This window comes from Rhipicephalus microplus, chromosome X, assembly GCF_043290135.1.
Source record: "Rhipicephalus microplus isolate Deutch F79 chromosome X, USDA_Rmic, whole genome shotgun sequence".
Classification (NCBI taxonomy): Eukaryota; Metazoa; Arthropoda; class Arachnida; order Ixodida; family Ixodidae; genus Rhipicephalus; species Rhipicephalus microplus.
The window spans coordinates 260678569-260691232 of record NC_134710.1 but is presented as its reverse complement, the minus strand read 5'-3'; the positions used below and the strand labels follow the sequence as shown (position 1 = coordinate 260691232).

General features: G+C 43.6%; 1 protein-coding gene across 1 annotated transcript; it reads left to right on the top strand.

Annotated features, from left to right (window-relative positions):
- The first annotated feature begins 1431 nt into the window (after positions 1 to 1431).
- LOC119162252 (uncharacterized) lies at positions 1432 to 10938 on the top strand. The gene is made up of 2 exons (XM_075881478.1): positions 1432 to 1688; positions 8257 to 10938. Exon 2 carries the CDS (start codon positions 8338 to 8340, stop codon positions 8968 to 8970), a length of 633 nt encoding a protein of 210 aa, XP_075737593.1. The 5' UTR covers positions 1432 to 1688; positions 8257 to 8337; the 3' UTR covers positions 8971 to 10938.
- Positions 10939 to 12664: the final 1726 nt, after the last annotated feature.

Here is a 12664-nt window from a genome sequence, read left to right as displayed (position 1 = left end):
AGCGTTAGTACTTCATAGGGTGTTTTTTTTTTTCAAAACAACTTTGACACCTGGCGTGGCTGTGAGGTAGACTACTTGATTGCAACACAGAATGCCTGGGTTCGATTCCGGCTGGGACCCTGATATTTTTATACATTCATCTGGTAAAAACTGCCAATGTCAGTTTTTATGCATGCTCTCGCATTTAAATTACCAATGCATGTTTTTTACCGCCATCGAAGGCTCTGACGCACTAAGAAGGCCACGCTTATAGGCCACGGTCACACATTTCGCCACTGTCCACGTGGTCAACCTTGCGTAAAGGCGTTAAAAATGCTATTCGCATTCAAAAAAATATGAAGTTACGGGGGAAAAAAATCCTCCATACGAAACGAGCATAACATGTCTAACAGCCTTCTAACTGCGAAACAAACTGAGTTCGATACTGCTACAAGGAAAATAGAAAATTATGCATCTTGTTACCTCAATCCTACGATTGTGAAGCATATAAACGAAACACAAAAAGCGGGGATGAGCACCCGCAACGCATCATTGGAGTAGTGCCTGTCTCCTGACATTGGAACCAGGTGCCGCCACGGGCGCGTTTCACGTGTTGACCAGCAGAAATGTGGTAGCTTCGTCGTCACCGTCACCCATGCATGCATGCCCTCTCTCCAGTGTGCAAACGGCGCTGGAAAGAAGGATAGTGCTGCTGAGGCGAGCGGAGGAGGATCGCGCGCGCAACTTGAATCATCGCGTGTCGCTTGGCCAACCACCCGCGAACCACCGCCAGAACGGCTGTTACGCTTACCGCGGTGCGCATCGGCCCACGTGGCTTGTGTTTCCCAGCGGTGCAGGTTCACATGGCCACAGCATAGGTGAGGAGAGCTCGCAGAAAACAAATGCACAGTAATGTTCGATACTGCGAGGGAGCGTGGTCCGAGCACTGGAAAACGGGAAGCCTGACTTCAGTGGCAAGAAGGCTAGAATAGAGGGAGAGAAGCGAAACCAGAGAGGGTGTTTGCAAGTTGACGCGCATTTTGTTCCATCTCCTCGCGATGCCGACAGGGCTGACCCCCTCTTCCGTAATAACGGGTGCTGGTTCCACGGGAATGCCCCCGTCGGCTTTTCCTTCTCCGCTGGCCCCCTTCCCCACTGCGAGGCCCTCTTTCAAACCCAGAGGGGAAGTATATTTACCGGCCTACGAGGCACCGAAAGAGAAAGAAGGCTATCAATGCACGATTAGAGCAAGGACAGTGTCAGTGCTGAACAATGAAGAGAGAGAAGACGAGAGAGAGAAAGGGGAAGCCAGGGTGGGCATGTTGAAGAGGAGGGGGCATGCCACCAGGGTCTATAAATGTTGGCAGGCCGGGGGCATCGCGACTCATTCTCACTAGCACCGAAGCGGTGTGCGGTACGTGACCAGGGGCATTGGGGCCGGGTTCCTGCTGATTTACCCTCATCGCCTTGTCCTGAACTTCGAGCTCCCTCGCCAGCTCCTTAAACTAGACAAGGGGGCCTGTTAAGAAGGAAAGAAAAAAATCATCTTCACTTCGCGGGCGGCGGAAGCTTCACGAAAAGCGTGGCGGCAAATTTGGAAAGACGCTTACAACGCGCCTCGTCCACGTGCCCCTGACGAGCCGGTGGGCTGGCGAATGCTGCTTTGGCCATACCACAAAGCAACAGGAACGGACATGCTACAGTAAAAGGTAAGAAAAATCGATTATCCGTTGATTTTAATCTGCACTGATACGAGTGATCATTGTAACTGAGGCATGATACCCTTCTCGAGTGGCGCTTGTGTCAAGGGTGTACGCAAGTGGCACTCGACGCGGGTCTTATTGTAACTTTGTGCGCTCACCTGCTCCGCAGAATGCGTGAGCACGTGCTGTATAAGTATTGTTGGTTTAGACAATCCCTCAGGTATCATCCTTTATGTAACGAATCAATTACTCGTCGGGTTACATATTGTCAGTGTCACTCCGTGCACGATAGCAGTATACGCCAACTGACTTTACCTTGTCAGCTCACATTAGGAGAGAAGTAAGTAGAATCGATGTGCTTTTGACAATAGTGACAATTATTCTTTACGTCAGGGATACTCCGCACTGTTCTATTATCTGCTGCAGTTGGTAGCCCGCTTTGTCGCTCGTACTTAGATAAGAATATGAGGTGGTCCATATTAATCTTGAGTTCCTGACTTCAGCATGCCTGTTAATGAAATTATGACTTAAGCCCGCACAGCCCACACAGCCAAAAAATTATTCTTATTAGTCCGAATTGCTTGCAATGGTTGCCTTAAGAGTGGCTTTTCATTCATATGTTCAATTCTCTTGAGCTACCTCTAGTACGAAATACATGGCAAACACTATCGAAGCATTTTCGTATTATAATTGTTTATATTGTTTGGCGCTAACAACTGCACAACTGTGACCAAACAGTCATTTTAATACATTCAATATTCTCTACACACTAATTTAACTTCGTTGAGCAAAGCATACCTCAACATTGTACTTTTTGGAGGGCACGACTATGGTCCCAGTGTCACTAAAAACGGTGGGAAATATTCAATGCAGTTGCTGAATGTATACATTGCCTTCCGAGCTTTTACTTTTCTTTTATTGGGTGCTGTACAAATAAAAACAATATAATAGCCACGTCAATGAGTGCTTGGCAGACAACTTGATGAAAGCGCTGCCAAAGGAGTTTTTTTTTTTTTCGATCGCGGAGTGCACCTACAACGAAATGTTTACGTCAGTTACTTAGGTGACTTTTCTCAACCGCATAGCACTTGCGTTGCGCACTGGGACAGTGCACATGTATATAAAATAAAGTTACGCTAACTGCATGTCAAGTTAAGCGTGACCTACCGTGTTCAGATTACGTGATGCAGTTTGTACGAGTTATATCATATGCTTTCTTGTAAAATCACGTGCTTTTTTTTTTCTCATGTATAGAAATACGTGGTCATGAAATATAAATCGTGTGTACTATCGAGAATGTACAGAGCCATATTTGTTGCGAATTCAAAGGGCTCTGAAACATTTCTTGAATATATTAGGAAAGACTGATGCGTATAGGATGCCCACGTGGATATGGGTAAAAATACATTTCGGTAGGTACCACTAGAAACTTGCTATATTGTGTCAAAATCTGCAAAAAAGCTTTTCGCTCTTTTTTTCGCAAGGTTTTAAACACCTACGTAGGAAACTGGTGCTACAGCTTTTTGCTGGTTTTTGGTTGCGAACATTCTCTGTGATAGTAATTTCAATAAAACTGAGTTAAATTAACGAAATGTCTACAGGCCTGGTATTTCGAACCGACCAAATAGCATCCTTTTTCACCTACACTCTAGGTGACACCAACGTACCAATCGTGTTGTTTTTCAAAGACAAAGTGCCAAAGCCCAGCACTTATCCTGTACTGAGAACGCTACGACAGTTCCTAGATGTGTAATTTGTAGCTCTCCATGGCAACGCACCCCCTTTTCAGCAAACCCTGGCTCTCTTTTAAGGCTCTTGCGATGTCCGCAGCTCGCGAGCTGACTGAAACTGGCAACCGCTGCTTTGTACGAAATGTGGAATCTGGATTAATCTGCTACCCGACTGTCAAGCTGTATAGTAAAGAACGAATCAATCTGCTGCGCATAGACACGTAGCTCGGCCAAACAGGAGCGACCCAACGAGAGCCTGTATACACCAGCCCAGTTGAGCTTCAATTCGGGTGGCGCAACTTTTCCTAATGGTTAGGAAAACTTGCGTCATACGCACGGCAGTCGCGTGTTGCGGTGTCCTAGAGCGAAGACCACGGACAACAAGTAAAAACGTGACTCCGCTCATTGGCGAGGGGCTTCAGCATTCGTCAGCTCTGATCGATCCCTGAGGTCGACGAATCTTCGAGTGGGTGGCATCAGTAGACCATCCGAGCAGGGTCGTAGGCAGAATTTTTTTAGGGGGGGGGGGGGGGCTAGGGGGCATTTTTTTTTTAATTTTGAAGGGCGAGCGGGGGGAGGAGGGCAGGTATTTACTTAAAATGGCCATTTCTCGTTCTACATGCCATGGCGAAAACAATTTTGGGGGGGTGGGCACGTGCCTAGTGTGCTGACCAACGCCACTGAGTTCGAGCACATACCACTTCACGGAGCAAAAGTAGCATTAGCTATTTAAAAAAAGCGATAGGAAATGCCCCAGGCCGTGACATGTGCTGACGTAACATTTTGGGCAAGTGTGTTTTGGCCACTTTGCTTTTGCATCCGCGGGTTCCCACTCCCCAGAGGACACGGAAGAAGAAAGACGAGAGGAAGTGTGATGACTCTCTCCAAAATCATTGTACTTGAAGGATACAAAAAGGTTTCCAACAGATTTTTCGCGAAAACAACATATCCCAGTAATTATACCATTCCATAATTGTTTCAAAAAGTGTTTCCAGGCTCTTTTTGTGGCTACGCAGTTGGGAACCAAGACTGCTCATCAACTATACTGTCGTCTTAGACAGCAATGTAAAAAGAATGGTGACAATGGTCTGACACGGGGGGACGTTCTACGAGCGTTACGAATTTGTAATCAGTCTTAGTTTGTGTTCTGCTCAAAGGTGCACTAAAGAGAAAAGCGATTTTCGCGTATTAGTAAATTATTTCTTTAGGATACCAAATCACCCGGCTTGCGGCGAGAGGACGTCTAGAAAGCGAGAAAAGAGGCACAAATACCATTTCACTCAACGCCAACTTGCAGTTTCCTCAACATTCGCAGTGGTGACCAGGGGCTCCAGAAGTACATCGGATGTGCGGGGGTGACGTTTGTGGGCAGGGATATATATATATATATATATACTACTGCCTCCCCTGTTCCGGAGCAGCGCTTACCAGTACCTGCTTAGCTCCTAATGTGTAAAAAATTAGGCAAATTATTCTATGAGGGGGCCTTAGACTTTACATACTAAGTTTGAGGAAATTTGTTGAGCAAGTGGCGCCAAAGTACAGTAAATACGTTTTAAATTCGTGACGTCACGCCTGGATATGTCGGCGCCAAATGTAAAAGCAAAACTTTGGCCTTTATTTTTTCCTTTATCAAAAAACCTTTTTTGTGAAATCAAGGACATTAGAGTTCTTGGAGTACAATTTATCAATCTAAGCCGACCTATCATTATACTTTAGTGTTCCTTCAAGGTTCAGATGCAGATAAATATATCTTGTTGAATAGAACTCGAGGAAATAGGCTCGAGACAAATGGTTTCAGATAATTGCGACTTCAGGGGCACCAGACATAGATTAGGAGTCTAGAATTTGTGCCACTAACAGCGTCCTACAGGCCTTACTGTTTTTGCACTAAGGAAAACCAGACACTGAACCATAGCTCAAAAGAAACAAACGTTGCTGTTGCTTTTGTGGAATGCATCTCAAAACAATGTAATGCTGGTTTACTTATTCAGGGAAAATCGAGTTGAAACTAGGTTTCGTTCTACTAAGCTAAAGAAGCCGTTTTTAAGTTCTATTTAGTGCCGTCAAAAACAAGTTTACTGGTGTTGAAAAGACCAAAATAAGAGAAGGATGTCTGTAACTGCTTCATAAAAAGTACGTATGGCCTTCAGTGGCTGCCAGAGTAAGGTACTACGAGCTATACCGCATGCAATTACTGCGTAGACATGACTTTCTTGAGAGCCCACAACAGAAGGTGAGCATTTTGAACTTGAAAAACACGTTACAAGGAAAGGAAACCCTATATTCTTGCAAGAACCACACCAAAAGCTGCCTGGGACGCCACGTTAAGAAAGCAATAAAAAGGAAGAGACTATTTTATAAGAAAAAAACGTTTGTAATTTAGCTGCATACACTACGATGCAGCATTCTATATATTAGGGTAACGCAAACGAAACCTCCTAACATGAATGTATCGTAAGATATTCAGCGGTAAAGTTTACTCATTTGAATGGCTGTAAGTTGCTGTCGAGTTCTAGGCGATGCTTATAGCTCCAGCTCAACATCCAACGCCAAAAATAGTAAAAAAATGTATTTCATGTTTTCTTTGTCGTTTTTCTATTTTTTTAGGTGACAGCTATGATTAAGACGCCTCTGATCAAACATGACTCATTCGAAGTTGCGTAACGTTATCTAGGAGCCATGAAACAATACATCAGTTCCTTGTTATGCTTTACTTACCGTCACCTATACCGTAAAATGAAATAAAGAGATAAAACCCTTACCTGTGGCGTATGTGGTCATATTCAATTAAGTTTTCCTTGGCATCAATCGTAACGTTATTCACCAATGCTCCATAGTGTTTCGCTAGGAATGAATGAGAAATGAATGAAGAGGTGACTATAGAAATACATAAAACAGCACCAGCCACAACAGTGCTACAGACCTGGGAATACTGTAGCTCTATAATAGGCGTGATAATATCTCGTTTTGTATATATCTCCTCCAATCGCGGGTGTTTCTTTGCTGTGTTATTTTTTTACCATGGGTCTCTCAAGAACATTACAGCACTTGACGTCAAGGGTAAATAGCCTTTTACAAGCACTGTGCTGCATCAACGTCATATATGCTTTTGTCATCTCTCTGTTCATGCAGCATGTGCATCGGCAAGAGCAATCATGCATTCAATACGTTTCTCCTAGACACTGCTATTATAGCACTCTACTTTTAAGCTCAAGAAAAAGGAGATAAAGTTTATTTACAGCGGTGATAAAGGAGGTATTGCTGGACATCACAAAGAAAAACATGTGCCATAGATCGCGCAATATTTCTGAGAAAGATGACGCAAGAAAGTGGAATGCTGCCCTAATACATATTAAAATACTAGCTAGTCTTCCAAACTCGTTACTTTTCGAAGTCATAATGGTATGAATGGGGAGCTTTCGTGGCTTGTATGGTATAATAATGATTGTTGGGATTTAACGTCCCAAAAGCACCACATAAATATAAGAGACGCTGTAGTGGAGGGCTCCGAAAATTCCTACCACGTGGGGCTCCTTAGCGTGAACAAATATCTATATAAGCACATGGGCTTCAAGCATTTTCGCCTCCATCGACAATGAGGCCACCACGACTGGGAATCGGTCCCGCAACCTGCGGGTCAGCTATAGATTACCGTGGCGCATTGTGGCTTCTCTAGTAATATGTTCATAATCTTCAAGTCTTCAATAAGGTGGCGGTGGCAACAATTTTCTTAAAACATCCTGGCGAATTCGTCTTTGTTATGCATCAGATTGTCTCATCTTCAGTTGGAAATGATTTGTGTATTTGTGTTTTATCTTTTCCTTTTCTGCAATTTCTTCTGTATTTTTTTAGGAAAAAACCCTGCGGCACACTGACGTGTTGGTACTTTAAGATTACCTCTGCTTCAACATTCATAAATTGTACGGGTGCCTTCATCGCCATGAATTCAATATGAAAAATCTTGGATAATAAAACCTCTCAGCCCAGAATTTTTCGCATGTCACCACCATTTTCTGGGAACTCGGAAAAAACTTGGTGTAGAGGATCACTAGACGTAAAGGCAACCTTTCCATGGAGCGGCCATTACACTGGTACTCCATATGTTTTTCGTAGCGCGAGCGACTAACCAATCAGTGTTTGTAGCGCCATACTTCCAACGTGCGGTTGCTGTAGATAATGTCATGATTCAGTGGTATCGTCTCTGTTTGTGTAGATTGTAAGAATGTCATACATAAAACTGCAATCATTTTCGTTCTGCTCTTTTGTTACAGATATTTCACGGGTTTATCTTTCAAACGCTACCTATAACTAGCCGCTCACTTCGAACAGCATAGGTGTAACTCATATTTTCATTTTCGTTAAAAAGCATGAGCAGCCTTTTCTTTTGTTTGCTTTGGTAATTACGTCTCCTATAGTTGACTTGAACTACAACTACTACTACTACTACTACTACTACTACTACTACTACTACTACTACTAGTAGTAGTAGTAGTCATAATAATAATAATATTAATAATAATAATCTTCTGGGTTTAAACGTCTCGAAACCACGATACGATTATGACAGACGCCGTAGTGAAGGGCTCCAGAAATTTCGACCACCTGGGGTTCTTTAACGTGCAGCTGACATGACACAGTACACGGGCCTCTACCATTTCACCTCTATTTAAATGTGACTGCCGCAGTCGGCCGGGGCCGAACTCATGACCTTCGGGTCAGCGGTCGAGCAGCCTAACCTCGCCAAGGCGGACTCGTGTAGTTGAAGACTTCGTTAGGTTGTTCAGTCAGTTACCAATTCGTAATACTTACCATTGCGCGTTCTTTTGCATTTTCTATTGCAGATAAAAGCGGACTGCAGCCAACGCAGTAGCACTCAAGGCCGAAAACCGAAGAACAGCCTCCACGAGCTCTTGTGAGCCATTATGACGATGGAGCCGATCGGGGTCGGCAGCCAGTTTGTAACCCGTGCGTACAGCATGACCAAGGATGTTCCCGTTTTCAGCATAGCCTGTCCAAGTCAGCAATCTCTCCACTCTGGCCATCACCACACAGGAAGTCTACAGCAGGGGCCTTCCGACCACGCTTCAACAGCTTGCATCGACGATGATGGTGACCTCCTTCTATTCACCGACGCGAACAGGTTCTTCAGTGACGAAGCCAAGAGACTACTGGCCCTGCGAGGTAGGCTTTGTGGATTCGACAATGACGAACCAGCACTGTATTCGGACAGTTCCATTGGATCGGGAACTGGTGGCGAAACTTCTACGCTCGTTCTTGGGAAGAGAAAACATGGTGGTGCTGGCGGAGAGGTCTTATCTGCGACGTCAGCGCCAGCTTCAGCAGCCGCGGCACCTCCCGTAATCGTCAAGAAACGAAGGCTCGCCGCGAACGCCCGTGAAAGGCGGCGCATGCACGGCCTAAACGTCGCCTTCGATCGACTGCGTCAAGTTGTACCTTCCATCGGCGACGACCGGAAGTTGTCCAAGTTCGAGACACTTCAGATGGCCCAGAGCTATATCACGGCGCTCACCGATCTGCTCGTCAGAGATTGCTGAGGAAAAAATCGCCTTTTGCACCCTTTCATCCCCATTGTGTAACGTCACCACATGGAACAGAGTCTATATGACAAAAAAAAAAGTCTTACATTACCACTATTTGTAACAGACAATCTCATGCAATGCTTATCAAGAACCTATCATTCACTTAGATAATAACATTAGCCCAAGTGTCCGACTGATGATAAAGAATGCTTACGAACAAATACTTTTGTGAATATAATATGAATTAGTACCGCAGACAACCGGAAATACGTAACTCATGTTCTGTCGTGGTGCCTAAAACTAAAATCTAAATGATTCGCTGCAAAGGTGCACATAATAGAAAAATCACTAATAACACGAAGCTGTCGCAAAACCGTTGCGGACTTTGTCTGTTTATTGTCCATTTTGTCGTATTTTGAATATCTGGTATTTGTGGACTTCTGCAGCGCGTTATTTATCCTTCGCTATAACATATCAATCAGTGCCAGTTTAAGCTCTTTTGAATATCGGCTAGTAGATTTTTAAGCAAGCCTAACTTGTCTAGGAAAGCCCACTGGCTCACACTTCCCCAGTACTTGGCAATCAAGCTGCTCGTTAGTAGTGAAATGTTGAGTTAAGCGGGCAACTTGAGTGTCAGACCTAAAGATATTATGAATGTGTGACTTATAAATCTTGTACGTGACAAAAACATATATGAATAGGTTAAATTGCAAATTAGAATGAAAAAAAATTGTACATGTCTGCATTAGAAATACAACTACGAAATTTCAGTAGCGAGTTCTTGTGTGCGGACCAACCTTGCAAAACTTCGTTACGGTATAAGTAAGCCGCTCAAGTACACGACTTCGGTCCTTGTTTACGGAAGGCAATGGTTATAGCAAAGTGCAGTTAGGCAGAAAATATGTATATGGACGTTATTCTCAGTATGAAAACGTAGCTAATCGAAGAATTGCCTTTTTGCGATACGAGGTCAACTGTGTATTTCAGCAACTCTGCGTTGAGTATGGGTTTACGTTTGTAAAAAAAATCTGATCGTGCCACTGTTATTATTTATCACATAACCGTGTTTTATTGACAATTTTTTTTTCTGAGTGGTGGCAGCTTATCGCAATTCTAACTTTACGCGTTATTTATCGCCGCCATTCTAGGGTTACCGTCAAGATATGTACGAAAACGAGGCACGTAAACTAAAGCACTACACCCAACTCACCTGGTAAATATTCAAATGATATTTCCACCAAAAATATAAATCAATTATTCGTTACAACTAGTAGTTTCCCAAATAGCAGTAGGTGAAGATATGGTTACATTAACTAAAATCAAACTACTCAATGCTTATGATGCGAAAAATGAGCCGCTTTATGCTTATCAGCATTTGTTCGCGTAAATTCCAACCAATCATCTATATTTTAATTAGCAAATGAGGCAAGTTGGTTGCAATTAGCGTCCACGAATCAAAGTTATTGGGAAGTTGAGAGTGAGGTTTGTTCAAAGATTTTTTATTACAATTTAAGTGAGCCGTCACATTCAAATGTCCGCCTTTAGGATTTTAAATACGGATCAAGTGATAGTTATTAGATTAGCGGTGGCACGCGAGAGTTTGCTACTGAAAGACAAGGTGCACAAAATATATTGATATTTTATTCTCAGCAGGTATTGTACTAGAAATGCTAGTGAGAAAGCCCTCTCGGGCAAAAAATATTTGCCCGATGACTACCCACCATGGCGTGTCTTCTCGTCTTGTGATATCGTATAATTTTGTGCGTTCATCTATCGAGTGTTGTAAATAGCACATGAGGAAGCTACTTAACATTTTCTCCCACTGCCGAGCACAATTTCGTTACACTGCATGCAAGCAGTGTGACAGCATTGCCAAGAAAGAAGTGACAAAGATGCCAAATGCAGAGTATATATATTTTGCCATCATGACAGACGCCCGACGTCTATAACAATGCCCTGTCTAAAATATATATTTTTACCATATCAGCATCGTTTCTTTGTGTGTTATTCAAAGGATACCCATGCATGCTTCTTTGGGCGTCCTTAAAAGAGAGCGGAAACGGAAGAACATTTCATGTTATCCCTCGTATACTTCTCCTCGCTTGCACACACACAAAAAAAACGGAAGACCGAAAAAACTGGATCACGAGGGCGGAAAATGCTTGATGCAGTCGATATTGCAGTACGTACGTCAATTGTGCAGAAAAAAAAAAAACGTGGGCGCAGGAAAAAAACAAGGTTGGGACCCCAAAGAACTGAGAGCAAAATTTTCTTAATCAACTTTTTTGCGTAATTAAGAAGCTCTCGCCTGCATCATTTAGCTACAAATTTACAGTTTCTTGAGAGCATCACAAGTATTTATTGTAGTGATTCAACGTGGCCTTTTGAACATGCACGTCAAGCGGAGTGCGGCTTCGCTCGGGAAAACTGTAACAACTCTCCATAAACGCCGTTAAAATGTTGAAAGGCCGTATACCACTCGCACCACTCCCACACAGACCAAGACGCTGAACTCTGCGCACAATACTCACAGTTGGGTGCTTTTCTTTGAACATTCTTTGACATTTCTTTGAATATAAATTCAGATGCAAGCAGCTCTTTGACTAGCCTGTGTAATGCTGTCCCTCCGTCCGCAACACTCCCCTCGCCGCAGGAGTTGGGGCGGTGCCAAATAGCGAACACCCTCCAAGCAGTGCGTGGTGACGTCTCTCTCCCTCGCCTGCCATGCACTCGCAGCGTGTCAGCTCTCACTTGCTTCCCCCTCTCCACCGCTCGCAGGGCACGAGCCCACTCCTCACGTGGGCATCATTTTACCCGCGCCACCTCTCTCTATATGTCGGCGAGAAGAAGACGCAAGGCTTGCCTATTATTACAGGCTTGCTTTTTTTTTTTTCAAAAGGGCTATGGCAAGAGCGGAGGACCCCAACAGGATCGCGCGTTCACGTGTCTGATCTTCTTCGGAAATACACAAATGTGCTTTTTCGTAACGTGACTTATAGAATGTAACTTAGACTAGCTAGCTTGGAATTAGCTTTGATAAGTTGAATTCCCGTTTATTCGCTTCGACTAGCTGAATTGGTAGTAATGCGGTCTGGGTGCGCTAGTCACCAGCTTGAAAAGCAGATCAGTGAATTTCTAAGCCCAGTGACTAATCACAAAGCAAGTGATATTCTTTTCAGTTCTTCTTGTTGACTTCCCTGTGAAAGCTTTCGAGAGATAATGCGACATATCTGTATACCAATAGTATTATTAATCATGTTCGATTATACAGAAGAAAGAGGCAACTTCACAGTTACATTTTGAGATGTTGCAGCAATGGTTGAACTGCCTGTTTAAAACGGTAGAAAACTTCATATTAGGGAGATGACGTAAAGCGAGCATGTCATCTAGAGATTTTTCCAAGCACTACCAAACTATTTGCTGCCGTATTGAAGCAAATCGTCTTCCAACGTTCAGCCACGGCAGTGCTGTGAGCTGTTGGATGGCAGTATTGACTGCTTTGATGCATTCAGTGCTTTCATGAGATTTTTCATGTGATTTTTTGTGTGACTATTTTTTAGTGTGTTTTTTCCTATTCTTTTAACCTTCCTCCTCTCTCTCCTTCTTTGTTCTCTTATTTCCTGTATGCCTCCCTTTCCAAAGGAGCAGGCAGGCGTTGTGCCCCTATAGGTGGCAGTTGTCAGCATGTTCTCTTCATATTTCTTCTGTG